At 46.8% G+C, this 18,837-nt stretch overlaps 2 protein-coding genes across 3 annotated transcripts; both read right to left on the minus strand.

Annotated features, from left to right (window-relative positions):
• Positions 1–228: 228 nt before the first annotated feature.
• Positions 229–10,044, minus strand: LOC135383115 (protein kinase C iota type-like). 2 transcript variants are annotated; one of them, XM_064612727.1, is made up of 11 exons: positions 9,923–10,044; positions 8,768–9,121; positions 8,380–8,574; positions 7,587–7,684; positions 7,079–7,215; positions 6,943–7,028; positions 4,827–4,902; positions 4,080–4,211; positions 3,381–3,460; positions 3,203–3,299; positions 229–704 (listed from the first exon to the last, which is right to left on the minus strand). In XM_064612727.1, exons 2-11 carry the CDS (start codon positions 9,053–9,055, stop codon positions 652–654), a joined length of 1,242 nt encoding a protein of 413 aa, XP_064468797.1. In that variant the 5' UTR covers positions 9,056–9,121; positions 9,923–10,044; the 3' UTR covers positions 229–651. The 2 variants fall into 2 exon arrangements, with proteins under 2 accessions (XP_064468797.1, XP_064468796.1); XM_064612726.1 differs by having other exon boundaries at positions 8,768–9,093; positions 9,923–10,043.
• Positions 10,045–13,745: 3,701 nt separating this feature from the next.
• On the minus strand, positions 13,746–18,150 carry LOC135383116 (neprilysin-1-like). The gene is made up of 2 exons (XM_064612728.1): positions 18,139–18,150; positions 13,746–15,901 (listed from the first exon to the last, which is right to left on the minus strand). The coding sequence occupies exons 1-2, from the start codon at positions 18,148–18,150 to the stop codon at positions 13,784–13,786; spliced, it is 2,130 nt and encodes a 709-aa protein (XP_064468798.1). The 3' UTR covers positions 13,746–13,783.
• Between the last annotated feature and the right edge of the window lie 687 nt (positions 18,151–18,837).

The following is an 18,837-nucleotide window of genomic DNA, read 5'->3' on the forward strand; positions in this document are numbered from 1 at the left end:
TCTGAACTCACTTCAATTCAAGAATTCAATTCAATCTATTTCACTGAAAAGGTTGGCCAGCTGGCTAACCTTTTCAGTGAAAATAAAGATTGAATTGAATCACACGCGCTGCTGGAAGCACTCAGGTTCAGGAAACCATAAACCGCGTTCAAAGCTCACTGCTGAAGGCGGTGACCAAAGGTGTGTGAGAAAAACAATAAAGGGCAGCAACCCAAGACAAAACACAGATCCATATCGAACATATTTTTATTAAGAGTAAGAGGCGTATCAAAATCGGTCGCGAGCAAATTGTGCTCACGGAACACACATAATTGCCATACTCAGTTCATATTCTCTCATACTTTTAGCTAATGCAGTTTGAACCTACGCACAGGGATGAACTGTCCAAGACAGCAGTTCCATTTGAAGCATTACTTAGGTCTGTATTAGGTCTATAACAAATTCGTGATCTATCATACACGTGCATGCGCAAATGCCAGTTCGAAAATCCTGTGACTGGCTACTAGAAAAGTAGTCATGAAGAGAGTGCCTTTTTGAGGTGTGCAACCCATTGTGCAGTCGATCTGGGAGTGTAGCAAGCGCAGAAAATTTTCTTTTGGAACTTGATAGGCATTGATGCCACAAATTGTTCAAAGATGTACCAATAGAGTGCTATGTTGAGAGGTTGGAGCCGTCTTCCCGCGTTGTGCTGGGAAGAGAGCCGCCTGCAAGAAGAGGAATCCCACATTAGCAGAAGCTTATACTTGATGCACGAAAGTTCTTTACGACGAAAACGGTGGGCACTAAATATTGATGTTGAGGTGGCCACATACCCGCGCGTGTGAGACCCGCACCCACAGTGCTGTCTGTATACCCGCATACCCGCATTGGGACCCGCAGGAGGAAGTGAGCGGTATACACGTGCTCGGCCGCCAGCTCGGACCCCCGTTTTCTTGTCCACCCTCAGTGTGATGAAGCTGACGATGCGGGCACGACACACCATCCTTACCCCAAATCAATGGATGCCTTCCTGCTGTTCGTTATTCCATTCGTCCCCTCGTCCACTTTACCGCCGTTTCTATTTTAAAACGATGGAAATTCTGCGTGTTGGCTACGTGTCTTGGACGGCTTCAATCTATGCCAATAAAACTGCAATTCAACAGAGAGCCATATATATATGTATGCATTATAATAATCGTACTCGGCCGCAGGTACTTGCCTGCTGCAGTCTGGCACATAGATTTATACGGCCAACGACATAGGGCACTGCTGAGCTCGCGTGTGACAGAGAACGATAATTTAGTTGGCCATGGAGTGTGGGTAATGCGGGTATACCCGCATTACCCGCGGTCGCATTGCGGATACACCCTCATTTTACCCGCTACCCGCAGCGATCGCGAATTCCTACCAGCAAATCGTGACGATGTGCGGGTAACTGCGGGTACCCGCGGGTACACCCGCACCCGCGCTGAGCGTACCCGAGCTCTGGTTATTAACTCCCTCAGTGTAGTGGATAAAATGAGCTCCGGACGTTCTCAGGACAGCTTCGCTGGTTTGTTCAAGCGAACTTGTTACGAAGCTGGCGCTCCGCCTCTATGAAGCAAGAGGTTTCTAAAAGCAACACCGGACTTCCAGTCATCGAGCGGCTTTTCCCAGCACTGCTTCTTTTGTACCGCCAGTGTTTTAGAGGAGAACCTGTTTCGGAAGCACATTCGTTTGTGTCTTGTTCGGGTCAATATGTTGCATAAATGGATGCGGCAGCAGATCTCGCAACACGATGGAGCGTCCTTTTGTTTTGCTCCACACGCAAGGGGCAATGCAGGACTCTAAGCAGACGACGAAACAGGCTAACGTCAAGGTGTCGTCCTCCGCACGAATCGCCGCAGTAGGGAGCTCTGGCTTCTATCCGGATTCATGGTTTCTATTGCCGTGAAAGGGAATTATTCGCGCAAAATAAACACGAAGACTGTATTAGGTGTCGAGGGGGTTGTTTGTGTTCGGTACGGACGTTCACCTTTTTTGTTTTTCGGATTGCTGCCAAGTCTCCGAAGTCTTCCGAATACATAGCCTGTAAAATTCTTGCGGAAAAACTACCTTGTTCGGCGCATCAGATAGCCATCGACACTTTTGACTACAAAAAGGAATTTTCACCTCATCATCATCTTGCTGAAAACTGTTCCTGTTGAGAAACTCCTACATCACAAAGGTTTCCCGATCAAAAGTGCGCAGTGTTTTTCTCGCGGTTGAAATCTGCTCCGGTCCTGACCTTCACGTTCCTTCTCTCGCTCCTTGACCGCGTTTCGCGGTGCCTCGTTATTCCAGGTTTGCACAGTTTGCACACGGTTCGCAGGGAGGAGCTTCGTTCCAATATGACATGCAAACTGGTCAGCTGTCTGCGCAGCTCTCCAGCTTCCCCCTCTTCCCTATTTCCTGTGGAGGGGTCTCATTGTTCCCTGTCCCAAATAAGGGGGTTAACGTTCAAGGCTGAGGGGCAAGTTTTCTTTGGACTCACGCACGCCTTCGAATACCCACTTTTTGCTGAATTGTGAGTGGACATAGACTTCGTCACGTGGCTTCTCCACACTCTTTACCCTCTCCCCTACGCAGAGAGAAAGTGTCGTGAATGAGCATGTGGACAATTTCCTAAAGGTATACCCACCCTGGCATTTTAGGAAAGAAAAAGAAAAGAAAAACTGCTCATTCATCCAAAACACCATCCAGTTTCGTACCAACATCATTTCGTATAACATCAAACATTTTGAAATGAATATGCTTCGCACTAGGTGCTTTCTTACTATACTAAGCCCATTTACTTCCTTAAATTAATCACCACTCACCAACATCTTCACAAGCACTCGAAGTAGCCATACACCCTTAAAAATGAACTTCACCCCATAGCACGCTCCTAGCCAACCATAATCTCGAATGATATCGTTATCTGCCCTGATTTGTTGAAAACGGTAGGCGTACGCCTTTTTTGTGACAATTATGAACAGCATAAGTGTCACAAAAAAGGCGTACGCCTCCCGTTTTCAACAAATAAGGGCAGATAACGATATCATTCGCGATTATGGTTGGCTAGGAGCGTGCTATGCGGTGAAGTTCATTTTTAAGAGTGTACGTTTTCCCAATGTAGCCGTACCTTTTTGTGGGTGGCGTTTTAATACCTTATTGTTCTGCCCGGCCCTTCGTACCATACCTCCGTGGAGTACAGGATACTTACACGATACTTCGGTCCAATCGATCGCAGCATAGAAGGAACTCTTCATTAGGTCGTCAAAGCCACCCTCTGGTCTGCTGCCAAGTCGCCGCTTCGGGTTCTAGGGACAAGAAAAATGCTCCATTCAGAAGACAGCCACATCTCAACCCCCAAGCAACTACGCCTGTTGGCAACAGCGCACCTCTTTCAAAATTTCTCTCAGCAGTGTCTGCGCGGAGCGAGATAAGGACCTCGGGATTTTCAATGGCGCTATTAGGGCAACTGAAAAGGAGAAACAAAGTCATCACACGGAGAATTTGGGACTCCGACGGGTTCGCCGTACAGCACCAGAGGTGTAATAGTCGTACCCATAAAGAACGCGGTAGGCTCCGACGTGACGTCCGACGTAAATGTTGCAGGTATTAAGGAAGAGTGCTTCTGGATCCTTTCAACGTTAAGAGCTCCACCAGCTAAGTTTAATCCCTGGTGGAATACCATATAGCGCAAACCATATCTCTGTTTCACTGTTATCTGCTCTACTTAATTGTTGATGCGGTCTTCCACGTCATGGCTGTCACCGAGGACAAACACAAGACCACTAATGTTGTTAATGACCCATAGTCCATTACAGTCTGCTAATGGTACAGTCGCACACACTGCAGTACTCAACCCCGATGCATGTTTCGCCATTGGTTGGAAGCGTTTGCCTAAACTTAAGCTGAATTACGCGTACGAAACGTGAAGAAAGAGAAAGAGGAGAAATAGGTCCCTTCCGATGCTCGGTGGAACAGTGAAAGTCTTGCAACTAAAGTTTTTGCGATAACTGTACTACTATTACGTATTTAAGTAAGATGCTTGTTTCGACTAGTTGCGCCGACTGTACTTGCGAAATGATGCTTACGCCGATATCTGATATCTCTCCTGGCAAGGTGTAGATCTACCCCCTTCTCGGCAGCGTAGATGGCCAATGGTGTCTTTCCCACGAGCATGACGAAAAGCACGATGCCGAAGGACCACCAGTCTGCCGACATGCCTGCACATAGTTTATAACAGAATTAGCCTCAACCAACACTAATCAGTGATTGGTCACTTTCCAAAGGGTCGGAGCTATGGTGTGATGAACGATGCGACAATCATGCCGAGAAAGCGGTTCCCTCTGCCGAGGGTCTTGCGGAGGCGCATTAGCAAGACATCTTTTGCAGCAATGTAGCATCTTTTGCGTGTGCTGCTGCAATCATGGCTCCCTACTACTAAATGTTCGTTGCATAGTGGGGTCTCAGCCACGTGGCAGTTTGCTTAGGTCCAATGAACGTTCTCTGTTGGACAGAATAAACACAGACGTCGACTCCGTAGAACATTTTTAGTTGTGTAATTTCGATTTCAATTGTGTGTTTGTGTAATCTCGGTTTTCCTTCGAGCATTAGCTCGGACGGTCACATGGGACGGCCATCAGTCATCCAGTGTTCGCGGACAGACAACGATAACCCAAGAATTTCATTCTGTTACTCTATCATAATTAAGGAAGACAGCGTAGCAACGTAATTATGCTTGTGTTTCAAGGTCCTTACATATGCCGGGCCAGCCGGCATATGCCACATCGGTGCTATTGGAGAAGTCGACCCCGTTGAACGCATTACCGGTGGCTTACCGTAAAGTTCTTGTCTGATGACCTCAGGTGCCATGTATGCTAGCGAACCACAGCGACACCAGGCTTCTGTCCCAACCTGTAACAAGCAAAATGGGCTGGTGAGAGTGAGAGTAGAAGAGAAGGCCTAAGTATGTGCGTGTGGGGAGGGGTGGCTTCCTCCGCATTAAGTGCTTCGGAGAGATTGCCGACGAGACATCAGGGAGGTGTTCAGCTGAACATTGCATCCGTTCCTACGCATTTCCACTCTCTCAGTAGGGAGATGAAGCGAGGCGTTGATATACGCAATGTTTTTATGTCGCAGAACCTACTTCGTCTAAGAACGGAAAAGTGGGCTAGTTGGTAGTTCATGCTGCGAAGTTCAACCGCGAGAACAGACGAGGATCAGAGAAACAAACAGGATGAAGCGTCCTTACTCCGTCGCTGAAGCAGTATTTCATGGTGACGCTAGCGAAAGTCGATGGCTTACTGTTCCGGGAGACAGCGCAGGAGCTCTCTGTATAGTACTACTGCGTATTCCACCTGGGGAAAACCTAGGTTCTGCAGACACGAGGTACGAAACTGGATGGTGTCATAAAGGAGCCGCAATTTATCCACATCGTGAGCATTCGGTACCTATGCCAGATTGAAAAGGCTGTCAATGTGCGCACCAATGAGAATCTCTCGGCGACAGAATCGGTTTTTGAGGATTGCGATGGCAATGTCATAATTCCCAATTGCTCGAGTTGCCCCAGCACTCGCTTTCCGCATGCCAGCACATATCTCTCGTCAAGACGCCGCATTAGTTCATCGAATGCGCCTCGACGTGGCCTTCACACCACAGTGCCGCTAGCGCTTGAGACAAGTTACCTCTCCCCATTGCGGCCACTGCGGCCACTGCGGTGCTGTTGAAGATCTCGAGCACATTCTTCCCCATTGCCCACACTGCCAATCTTCCCGGTCCGTACTCTTCACATCCCTCAACTAGCTAGACTCCGGCCCGCTCTCTCTCACAAAATTGCTTGGTCCCTAACCGCATCGAGCACACTAACGCTCTGCCCTCAAGGCTCTCTTCGCCTTTTTGGACGCCACAGGACTTCGATCTTCATTGTAAAGGGACCCGTTATTTCATTTCCAGTTTCACCTCCAGCAATTGGGTAGAGTATCGCCCCCGGCGATGGAACTCCCCACCCATCATCCTGAAATAAAGTTGTTGTTGTTTGTTCATAATTTGCTTCACTGGTGCCGTTGCCGTCGATCTCTATCGACGAAGAGCGAAGCAGAAGTGAACAGACGAGCTCGAATCCCACGCCCATGGCCTCCTAAAAGTCATCGTTGTCTAGCGCTTAATTGGAAACGTGTCTTGTTGTAACAAACTGCTCTATAGCAGCACATATTTCGATGCGTAGGCATTTCATGGCCCTTTTATACTCACACTGTGAAGCTGACCAGCACAGCATGGGCACGACTATTGCGCACATTTTATCAACTTAGCGAGGTAGTCTCAAGAACGACAATCTTTGGGTAAGAATCAATTTTGGCTGCAGCATCCACTCGTTATGGGCTGTAAATTCCAGTAAGCATACAATAATAAAAAAGCAGCCGCAATTACGCTGCCACTGCCTAGTGAGCACACGCGTTGTGCATGCCCTATCTCGAAGACCGGACTGTTCCTATGCCGGCCCGACAACCAACAGCTAGACATCGCGAAAACGTCATATGAAGCATTCTCACTCTGCCGTAAGGGACCCCTACAGCCTTGTGCGCCTTCGAGCGGTCTTCTAAGGTTCTCGAGGCCCACACTCCAGCAACGCCTTTCCCTGCCGTTCCCTTTACTAAAGGGGCACGCTGGATCACCTTCCCGCAGACCTTGTGTACCGAATAAATTTTGAACAGGGTAGACGGCTGTGGCGACATTGTTGTTGGTTTGTTGGATAGATCATTAGGTTGAGAGAAAGACAGTCAGATTGCACGGCGGATAGAGTTTCGTGACCCACGCAATAAGGAGGCTCCTTGAATGCACATAGCTAGTTATCCCTGGGTGTTCGGTATCTGCCCTCTGTCGTGTGCAGTATCTAGTACCCCCAAAAAGGTAATGCTTATAAAATGCTTCGTTGGAAACAAAGTTACGTAACAGTACCTGACTCAAACCGAAATCAATAAGCTTGGCGTTTCCTCGGCTGTCGATGAGCACGTTCGAGGAGCTGATGTCTCTGTGCAGGAAGCCTATGAAAGAACATATTCAGTAAACGCACCAAGGCGTTCAACGATGTTACCTTTCTCGTGCACGTGCTGAATAGCGAGGGCCACTTGTGCTGAAAGGAGTCTCGCCGTTTCTTCCTTGAAAGGTCCTTTCTTACGAACAAGATCGCGAATGGAGCCTTCTGGGAGATATTCCATAACGAAGCACCACCTGCAAATGAAGAGGAAGCGCAGTTGAGTAACATTAAAACAATTTTATTCATGATGCGCAATGTGGGAAGCACCTATGCTCCAGTCTGACGTTCGTACCGCTTCACAGGTAGCAACGCAGCAAGGGAATAAATAAGCTAATACAACTCCAAGCTGTCGATATTGACTGCCCATGAAACTGGGAAATCCTGCCCATCACAGTGAGAGTGTAATTTCATTTCATATTCTTAAAACAGGGTGGCAGTGGTGGTGGCGATCGAACAGCTGCCGTTAAAACAGAATATCAACTCGTACCATGCTCCCATCGCTCTTTCCCCAGGGAAACTGGTTTTAAAGAGGCAGGACAGTGTGACATATTAAACACTGACATACCCTTTCGCTGTCTCAAAATAGGCGCGAAACGTGACGACGAAAGGGTGATCGGTGACGGCTTCCCAGACCGCTTTCTCGATGTCCACACGCTTGCGCTCCTGCAAAGAGGTTGTTAGGTTTAAGTACGCCACAGTACGTCACGCTACTGTTAGGCCAGGTGATTGGACGTTCCACGTAGAACCATGCCTGCTTATTGCACTTGCGCATATTTTATGTAAAAAAGCGTCGGAATCTTAGCACACGGAACACCGTCTCTAACGTCCTTCGTAGAAAAATATTATTAGTCGAAGAGTACCCTCCTGGAAAATCGTACGCTGCCGCTGCTCTGGCGTGCTTGCCGGGTTCGAACCAGCAACCTTGGGACCAGTAGGCGGACGCCCTGTCAACTGATCCACGGGGGCCGAGAGTACCATTTTTTGTAGTCAAGCCTCCACTGAGAGACAGCTCACTGCATGCTGTGTCTGGTACCATTAACCGAGGTATGTTTTCGTGCGTGTCAATGATGCGTAGTTTCCGGTTGTAACATTTTACTGTATCTCACACGATAATCGAAGACACACATTATTAACGAAACAACTTGAGGTGCTATAAGAGCCAAAACATTTTTTTTCACCATGTACCAGCTGGCCTGCACCCTTGCCCTTTTGCCATTACTATAAGAGCCTACCGATTTTTGTGGAACCTACAATTCAATCCCACCGCTCATTTTACAGAGCCAAAGGAATTGCATCCTCCAGGTCCGGTGTGCCGGGCATAATCTGTACGGCATTATGTGCGTACGCTAAGGTGGTACCTTTTCCGGATTCTGGTTCTTCTTGCGTATATACTTGAGAGCAGCTAGCTGGCGGTTCACTCTATGCCGCACCAAGTAGACGATGCCGAAGCTGCCTCTTCCTAACACGTTGAGCGTGACCAGAGAGTCAAGGTTCCAGTTGACCGTTTCCTTGGGATTAATCCAGATGTCTGTAACAACTTTTTTGGAGGCACTCTGCAAGGTGAACGGTTGTAGCTGACGTAATCAACGTTCGTGACCGCGGTGCCCCGACCACCCTTTTGCACCGCGCTTACTGGATGGATCTACTGAGGAAGCTAGTCTGTTCTGTTCATTGCCTAGTCTACGTGGGAGAATCGGAAAAAGTAGCTGCGGACAAAAGGAGGCCGGGGATCTCGCTATGACCTACCGCAGAGCTGGTGCTACCCTGATCCATGAAGGAATCGGCTTTCTTGTCGGGAGTGTCCGCCTTGCCGTCGGGTTTCCTGATATCCGGCTTGGACTCGTGCGCCCGATGGGTTTTGGTCTCTTCGTGCTCCTCCTCTTCCTGCGTCTTCTTTTTCTTTTTCTTGACTACTTTTGAGGATGTAGGCTGTTGTTCGTCGTTGTTGACTGGCCCTTCGCCATCGACAGGCATTACTATGTCCGAAGACTTCCTCCGGCCAACCTGTTTTGCTGCTACGTTGCGCGAAGCCATGCTGCTGGGTCAAATGTTGATGAAAGCGAAAATTTTGTCTGGAAAACGTTCACCTCATTATCTTTCCTGTTCACGAGAAGCACAAAAGTGAAGGCTACGACAAACGCACTGAAAAGTTCCACTTCACAACACCACCACATCAGCAACACCCTTACAACGATGAAGTGCCACAATTTGTAGAACAAAGCAACACTTGCAGTATCTAGCGCCTGAAGGCCATTCGAAATAAAATTGCATCGTTTGACCAACAAACTGGAAGAACTGGAAGCTGAGAGAGCGCCCAAAGGAAAAACAGTCTCTGTTCGCAATATCGGCGGCTCTCGTCCAATGGATGTTACCTTTATATTTCCACCACCGGTTCGCTGAATTTTCTACATTTCTACAGGGTGGATTTAGGTGAGGTTACACATTTTGAATCGCGACGTAAAAATTGAAGGTGATGTTTCTGGCGTTTCAACCTCCGTGCAAACGACCATCAGTCTGCAAAGTTCGAAGCGCCACAGACGTTATCTTGTATTCTTACGACTCGATCGAAATGTGTAAGCTTTACCAAATTCACCCTGTAGATTCCACTAAGACTGTTGGCACAACCTTTTCGAGTGTGCGCACATGTCATCATAATCAATCTTTCCGCGAACATTGCCTTTTATTTCATGCTGAAGGCACAGCCGAGGATGGGGCACTCGCATTAGCTAATGGGGTACGATGACAGGTAGGCGATGACAGCCTGAGTAGTCCCGGTAAGCTCGTCCTGTCCGATAAATTTATCGCGCGAACGTTTCCATAAGCGCCGTGTTCTTTACAAGCGAACATACTAAGATACGCCGAACTCCTATACACGAAAAACACACTGGTGAAGGGCCTCACCTTTTTTGAGGAAAATTTACATCGTGTAAATGGAAGCCTCCGTGCACAAGCACGACGTCCGGCTCCAATCCCCTGCACGAGACGCAAGCGCCAATAGCCAAATTGGCTGTTATCTTGGCTACTTCTTCTTCTGCCCCATAGAATGGCTACTGTCTTGACAAACACACGGTGTGGTCATGACAGCTCTATTATGGCTCGCTAAATCACATAGAGAAATAGTTTTCTTTTTTGTTTGTTTTGGTTGGATTTTCTCAGATCACTTTGCTGTCATCGAGAGGAAATACGAGATAGTAACATTCGCCGTCTCTAAGGTCTTGCGTTGCTAAACGTCCCGTCTGAAGGTTTCTAATTTTGCTTACGGATGAATGGTGGAAAATCTGTGGTGAAACTTTCAATGTGACGAAAACATTGTCACTTTGATGCTGGCTTTGGGAGTATCAGGTGCAGGAGGAATAAGTAGGATGGCGCACGTGTTTATAGTCATTTTACCTCCCACAAACGCGCAAAAGTATTCGGGTTCCTCCATTATAATTACTTAGCAGAGAATTGAGGACATTTAACTACCATAGTATCGAAAATTCAAATACATTGCTCTAAAATTATTTCGCGGACGCGTAAAATTTCTGTTCTTGGTCATATAATAGGACGAAATAACCAGCGGGCATTCGCTTACATTTACTTCCGAGCAGTGATACCAACAGCTTTCAGTGCCCTCGAGTGATTAGGCGGCCGGAATACACAGACGGCGCGCCAGTTGCGTGTGCTGAACTGGCTGAACATTGCGACTATGAGGGTATCATTCTGGTGCGTATGTGGGTGGGGTCCTTTAAAGGTATCGTAATACAGTAGAGGTGAAAAAGATCTCGGAAGATTTATCTATTCACTAGGCTGAGCCCTAAATACACTTACGTCACAGTTTTTGTCCCATCTGTGCGCTGCTCGTCAAGCACGGCTGCAAAATTCTTTGCATGCATACGACACTGGGTCGAAAACGAATTTTGGCTACGTGTCGACTACGTAGCCCTGAATAGCTGCAAGTGATACCAGTCATACGAGTGTGCGCCGATGCCGTTTTTGTCGGCGGCGTCATCATCGGTGGCGGCGTTCAGCGCAAACCGGCGGCGTGCTCGGCCGCGCGTTACCGAACGGCATTTTAGTGATGCCGTTTACCTCATGATGCCTGATGGTTCCGTTTCAGTTCCTCTCATCTGTAACAGTGTATTCGAGACTACGCATTAGTAACGTAATGCCGTTCGTAATTTCGTACGTTCGTAATTCAGCGTGAACACTGATTAGAAGATCGGCATTGTTTTGGAAGGGGTACGCACATGCAACTAGTTCATTGTCCTCACATATTCAAACTGTAATATGAAGTGCAGCTTCGTTCTGAATTTCCAATACATGACGTACATTGTCATGTGGTTCTATGCCCCGTTGTATTGTTAGATCCTGAATAAATGCGTTTCCGAGTGCGAGTTTACCTCCACTGAGACGTCTCCCCTCGCAGATAGCTTCTGCTTGAGGATACGAACCCTAAATCCCTCACATTTGATGTCAGTGCTTCAATGTAGCAATCGCTCCAGAATTATATACTACAAGAACACGCAATTGGTGCAGATTATTATTATTTACATTTATTGAAGGTAGAATGGCAGGTAGTAAGCAATTTCAAATAGTAAACGCAAAACATGTACAAAACAGATAATGCAGAACTCATGCTCCAGACCAGAGTGCACACAAAATGCAAAAGGCCCATTGAGCCACACTACATAATTCTACAAAACTTTATGACATGCTTCTGTTATCAGGAAGGTGTTGGTTCAGGGCAGCTCTTCCTCAACCCTCAACCTCGTGTTTGGGTCTATAGTGCTATGTTAAATAACCAGTTTGAATGTCAAGTGATCGAAGGAATATCGTACCACAAAACGGTTGCTTGTCAATTTTCATTGTGTCATGAAACTTCTAGTCGTCCTGTTAAACAGGTTTCATAAATTTAGGTGTCTTAGTCAAAACAGTGAGTCAACTGTTGACCATCTGTGGTCAGGTCATTCTTTTCCAATTTGGTGAAACAGGTATTGCATCTTTTGGCACCCCTGCGAAGGTAGCGGGAACGCAGACTTAGTCCATGGGTCATCAGCGAAATTATACAGACAAAATGAAGAATGGAGCGCATGCGACGTAACGGTCGCACCTGTTAGAATCCGAACCCTATTCGGAGCACACTAAAGACGAAAGTCAAGGAAGCAAAGTTTCGATATCTAAATGTGACTTAACAACACTTTCTTCGCACCGACCCAGGGTAGTTTTGGAGGATCCTGTCACCTTCGTGCAAACAACTGGACAAGCACTTCTGTACTGCACTTCTCAAGTAGACAAGCTAATAGTAGGCATAGCTGTTGTCACTGATAGGTTCGTGACCGCCAAGGAAAGGAGTGAGTACTTTTGTTCAGTGTTTACGAGGGATGACGGCGGTATGCCATATTTTGTAGTAGATAACCCTCGCTGCATGCCAGAAATTGCAGTGTCGGGGGAAGGTGTCCTAAACTTGTTGCTTACTCTTCTTACTGCAAAAAGGCGACAGGGCTGGACGGCATGCCTTGCACGTTTCTGCAGAGGCACACTGATTGGTGCAGCTGTTATATTGCGAAGAACTGATTTTTACGAAGGGCGCCTACTTCTGCAGTGGAAACACGCAAACATTATTCCAGGTTTCAAGTCTGATAATACTCTTGAACCTTCAAATTACCGCTCGGTCGCGGTCCTACCGGTTGCCAGCAACATTCTCGAACATATAGTCTACAAGCACTTCGTGGACCACGAAGAGCAGCGGCAGACATTTACCCAAGTACAGCATGGCTTTCGGAAACGGGTATTTAGGTAGGAGTGATGGTAGCCGGTGCCGGCTGTGCTGTCTGGGGTTTTTCCTCGATTTTCCTCAGACGTTTCTGATATATGCCGGCACAGTTCCCTTAGAAGTCGACCCAGCACGCACATTCCCCCAGGGCGTAGGTCGTGACCTTTGCCCACCTCTGTGAGGCCGACAACGGCCAGCCCTTTTCACCATCACCACCGCCACCCACCACCACCACGAATCTAGTTGAAACTGTGCACATCCTCACCACCACCACTGATTCACGTTTGCAGTTGGGCGTCATATTCCTAGACCTGTCCAAAGTCTTCGACAGTGTAGCACACGGTAAACTGCTTCTGAAACCGCAGTCTTTCATTAACAATGATAAACTGGTAGCATGGCTTCATGATTTCCTCTCGAACAGGCAGCAACTAGTATACAAGAGGGGGAAGGCAGCGCCTTGCGGTGGGCGGAGCACTACACGTATATAGTTCAAACTCTTGAGACAGGGAGTAATGCAAAGACGACGAAAACGCGGACATCGTGTGCGTTAAAGTATAAACGCGTTCTTACATTCGCGTGAATGGTTTGTTGGTTTCCCGCCTAACAGTATACAGGGTGTTTGCTCTAACGTGTCCATAAATTTTATTTAAAGCAAGCGATAAAAGAGAAACGAGCACTACTTTTCAGCAACTTGACTAAGAAACAGGTGCTACTAGTGAAGCAGTACCTGTTTCTTACTCAAGACGGCACGTCTGAGACGCGTCAAGACGGCACGTCTTAACCTACTCCCAATTTCAATTTTAAATTTTGTCTTTACGTACGTAAGGGATAGCGTTGGTGACTCTGAACACTGCGTGAGGCTCTTTTTTTGTTATGGGCGAGCGCAGAACCCCCAATGCTACCCCTTACGTACGCAAAGGCGATAGCGTACGGTATACTACAACTCGCTAATATGAACGGCCTGTGACGTACCGGAGAAAAGTTTATTTTATTGTCAGCATCTAACTCTACCAAAACAGACATTTTTGCTGTGGATTCATGGGAGCCCCAGTAGAGCAACGAAATACCTCACTAAAGTGAAAAGACTGCATGAGAGGAACATTGCACCTGTCTTGCAGGGGTTGACCGTGAACCCGCTGACCGCACCAAAGCACACACCAAGACACGTAGTAGAGCTGGTCCTTCGTTAAGGGCTTCACAGTACCCATTTGAATAGGGAAGCTCTGAGACGCCTTCTCGTACGCATTGAGGACAGATCTTTGCCCCAGGATGTCGAGAAGAAGTTCGTTGGTGTCCATCCGACGCGGTCCTCGCGTTGTTATGGTTTCATTAAAACAGGTCACGCGATCTTCATATGCAGCGTTACTATTATTCGTCCACAACTGAGTTCGATTTGAGAGTCGTTCAAATCCTCGCATAATCTCACGCGCAAGGTGTCTCCCAAGTGTTGCGAAGTTCACTTCAGGGGGCGCACCGTACGTGAAGAGTGGGCTATTCATACCGCCTGGCAGGACAGAGACAACGTTTTCGGCTGCATCGAACACAATGTTACCTTCCTGAAAAAGAGTGACGATTGGATCAGTGCTTCGCACGGGTCCTGCATGAAGGACCTGCCATCTGCGTTCTGCCATCATTTTCCTGATTTTGACAAGATCTGCTACGTAGGGACCGGTGAAGTCTGGGTAAATGTTATTCGTAGATATATTGGCCATTCCTGTCGTTAGGCCTACGTTGTATCCTATACGTGTGCTCATTAATGAAAGCGTTTTTAATGAAGCCTTGTGAGATTCGTCGTCCAGCCAAGGAGACGATGTGAAGAAATTCTCTATTTCGGTTATAATGATTTCGGTTATTTTCTTCACGGCATCAACCTTGGACTCATCGACGGCTTGAGAAAGTATCGGAGAAGCAGTAGCTCTTGGAAAGACAGATGATACAATGTCGAAGCATCGCTGGTTCGAAAACATCTCCAAACCTGAAATGCTGAGAAAGTATAGGATTGTTCTCCATGTCATGAATACCTTGAGGTCATTCTTGGAAAATCCCTTGTCACTATCGAACAAATAATGGAACAGCTTCATATCAGACGTCCTAATAGATAATAGGAAGGATCCAGGAAGATGATTATTTGTGTGACGTGCCAGGATATCGATCCATCTAAAGCCGAACACACTATTGTTCTCCAAGATCCCAAAATGTGAAAGAGACATTGTGATTAGGGTCTCATTGCCGGTGCTTCTAATCTGTGTAGCGTTGATCACTTTCAAATCCGCTTCCATGATGACACTAGCCAGAGCTGCATCGTCTTCCACGGATAAGGCTGTCGATAATATTCGGGAAACAAAATTTTTATAGTGGCCTTTTAATATTCGTCGTAATGCTTTAAAATTTTCTGAGGTAAATTCCGGAGCGACGCTCATTCTGATCAGGAACCGTGAGTGTTTTCCAGTTCCTTCCGGGCGCACCTTGAACAGTATCGGAATGTCGATTGTCGCCACAAATCGAATCATAATGTCCAGCGGATCGAAACTGGGTTCATCTGAGAACGATAGACCGTAAAGATTTAAAAAGCTCCATATCTCCTCCTTGTTCTTGTCGCGGTCTTTACTGACCTTCAAGCAATCTTGAAAGACGGCAGCGGCTTTTTCAAACGGCGCTTGATTCTTCAGCGGCACTTTCGTCGTTGCAAGGTATTTGTACGTCACATTCCGGGTTGCTATGTCAATAATTCCACCGCTGGTCCTTGCGAACACTTCGGTGTACTTCTTCTCTATTCCGGTACATACGAAAGCGTGAAAGTTCTGGCAAGGATCTTTGGTGTCGTCGATGGATGCGTCGATAAGCCAACGGAAGTAGTGGCAGTCCTCCGTGTCGCACGATTTCTTCTCACTTGAATTGGTGCCATTTACGAAAGAAGACTTCGTCACGTGTGCTAAGGGAACAGACAGATTTCCGTTGGCACTTAGCGATTTGTCTCGGATATTGTTCCGCAGTCGCTCCTTGATGAGCTCTCCAATGCCGAAGATCGCGGAGGTGACGATGAAGCAGACCCCCAGAACTATGATGACATTTTTGCAGCTCAGCAGTCTACTCCTGAAGTGCACGTGGAGAGGTTCCGTAGATTGCTGCGAATATTAATGCAAATATCAAAATTCATGCTAAATGCGTTGTCAATTACAAGTGACTGAGATGGAGCACATGTACGTATAATAGCAGAGAGCCTTCGAAAGCAGAGTACACAGTAAATCATTTTACAACCTTATTCGCACAAAATAGGCGCATTCTGATACACCACGTTTTATCCCATGTCGATCATAAAGGGTGTAAAGTGTGGCGTTGTAAGAGGTGTTTACGTCCTACAGAGCTTTTTCACACCCCATTTGAACTGGGATTATGGTGTCGAAAATGGTGTTTTTTTATTCGTGACAGAAAAATTTAACCTCTGTATGCAATAAGGGGATAAGTCGACTTATCCCCTTTTTACTATTTTTGCTACGATGACATCTGCATACCAGTATGTACCTGCCAAAGAAAATTTAAGACCGTATTGAAATTTATTGGCCCGCTACAGGAGGGTAAGAAATGGGAAATGCATGTGTGTCAATGGGACGGACAATCAGATCAGGCTCGTTTACTCGGTTTGGGATTTTTCGACTTATCCCCTTATTGCATACAGAGGTTCAATTATACTGCTTTCGCAGCTCCATTCTGCAGTTAATTACATTAAAAACGACGACTTGAGTTAAAAACACAGTATTTGACAGGGAAGGATGTCAGGAATTTAGATGGTATTCTTGACTCGTTGCATGCGTATGTTTTAATTGCAGACGAATTCCCGTCACCGTTACAGACGTTTTCCGCGCTACTACACTTAACGAACATGCCCCCAACAAATTGTATTTCAGTATATGATCCATCCGATACGCTAATATAGGCCACCAAGGGTGCCCAGGTCTCTTCAAGCTTCGGCACTCATGCCTATGCGGCACCTAACGAGGCGTGCGCGCATAGCGCTCCGAGTTACGTTGTATGATGAAACCACGGCTGGAAGTCTGCCGTGTTCAGGGTAACACTTCCCATAGACGCAAGAACGTCGAACCGTATGTCACGGTATGCTGCCGTAGGAGCTTGTATTACACTAGCCATTTGGGAGGGAGCATTTGCCAGAAAACAACTCCATCCTGAAAGGTGTTTTCAATAGAATACTCCTCTTGGGTGTAGTTCCGTATCGGGACCACTGGTTTTTAAAAATTACTGAAACGGTTAGGAAAGTAAGTATTGCATAGAAGTGGAAGAGGATCATATACTGAATGTAAAAATGTAAGAATTATAAAATTCTGTGGACTAGAAGTTTTTTTTATATGCATTTAAACAACCCCATCTGATTTACTTTTAGCGCAGGAGAAACACGGGAATGCTAAGCCTAACGGATTCGAAACTTGCCGTCATGCGAAAGGTAGGGTCGTTGAAATGGGCTAAATCACCTCACTTTAATGAGGTTAGGTTAAGTTAGGTTCTACAGTTTGGTGGGGGCTTCTGGGGGGGCACCGTCCCCCCCCCCCCCAGGCACGCACTAGGCGGTGCGGGCGTCGAGACTGTGCCTCAGGTTAGGTCAGTAAGGTCCTCAGCCAAGATGGCGGATCGCCATCAAGAAACCGGCGATAAAATTTAATTTTTATACGTTTTACGCAATATACGAGGGACATTCCTGTTGAATTTCGTTACTAATTACTTCCTCTTTCACGTAAAAGCGTTAGATGTTATTCGTTTTCGTTTATTCGCTTTTCTTTTAAAAAAGCCAGTGGTCCCGATACGGAACTACATCCCTCCTCTTTTATCGGTGTTTTTGTTTTTAGACGCCCATTATAAGAGTGTTTTATGAGGAATACACCCAATTAAATTGTGTTTTAGACAACACCCTTAGTAACACCAAAAAAAGTGAAGTGAACACCAAAGGAAAGAGTAAAGGAAACACCAAAAAGGTGTACGCCATGGGACCACCAAAAAAGTGTAAAAATGTTTACTGTGATAGAGCAGCATGAAACGTTCGAGCGCAGTAATAAACGTTACAGCCCGTACATTATTTCCGGGTCATTCACGGCGACTACAACCATACAGCTCTGACATGTGGACGGTCGTAGAAATTCGGAAATAAGTATCAATTTGCGAACTAATCCTTGCGGTCGAAGACACTCGTAGGGACTGGTTTGATTTCTATAGCTTTTTCGCTTATTTTTCACTACATCAGAATGTGCCACTGTACATATTGAACAAGATATGAGATCGCCCTGTATACAATGTCCAGGTAACGCAATATGCACACGTACTACATATTCGAATTCCATTCAGGTTTGCACCTTACCGCGGTCTCCATCGCTGACCTTCTTCTTCTTCTTCTTCCAATGAAAGGATGGCCGTGAGCCACTAAGGGAGACTGGCCAGGGCAAAAGGGCGTAATTATGTCCGTGTGGAAGTGCCTTCAACCTCCACTATCCTCCATCCGTCCGTCCTTCCTTTGTGTTTTGTTTTGCCTTGCGTTCTTTTTCTTTCTTTTTTTTTGGCTATAGTCGTGACGACGCCCACTTTCGTGTGGCCAACAACGGCGAGCCCATCCTGCCATTACCCCCCCCCCCCCCCCCCTGTGTGGAAGTGATGGGATGTAAGGCCAGAAGGCCAGCTGAGACGTATATGACGTATGACGACTATGCATGAGCAAGTGGGTATGCATGTATGTAGGAACGTGCGTATGACGACTATGCATGGACAAGTAGGTATGTAGGAATGTGCGTACGTGAAAATGCATGAGAGTAGGAAGTAAGTACCTAGAAGCCGTTGGAGAGCACAATGTACGACATGAGACCTGCTACCAAAGACCTATTACAGAGCGCAGTATGGGATGCTCTAAGGGACAGCACTGACGCTAACGAGAGTGGCGCTCCTAACAAACGCAAAGGGGCCCAGATATACCTCTGGCGTAGTTGGCCAAAATGAGAACAGATGAGCAAAAAGTGTACAGTTGTTTCATCCTGGCCACAATGGGTGCAAACGGGGGACCAAGACC

The sequence above is a fragment of the Ornithodoros turicata genome, chromosome 2 (assembly GCF_037126465.1).
Source record: "Ornithodoros turicata isolate Travis chromosome 2, ASM3712646v1, whole genome shotgun sequence".
NCBI classification, from domain to species: domain Eukaryota; kingdom Metazoa; phylum Arthropoda; class Arachnida; order Ixodida; family Argasidae; genus Ornithodoros; species Ornithodoros turicata.

What these genes read in the sequence shown, in the direction of transcription:
- LOC135383115 (XM_064612727.1), bottom strand. Translation starts at nt 9,055, where the DNA reads ATGGCTTCGCGCAACGTAGCAGCAAAACAGGTTGGCCGGAGGAAGTCT. An exon ending in AGGGTAGCACCAGCTCTGCG is followed by an intron (nt 8,575 to 8,767) that starts GTAGGTCATAGC and finishes TTCACCTTGCAG; the next exon opens with AGTGCCTCCAAAAAAGTTGT. An exon ending in CGATTGGACCGAAGTATCGT is followed by an intron (nt 705 to 3,202) that starts GTAAGTATCCTG and finishes CTCTTCTTGCAG; the next exon opens with GCGGCTCTCTTCCCAGCACA.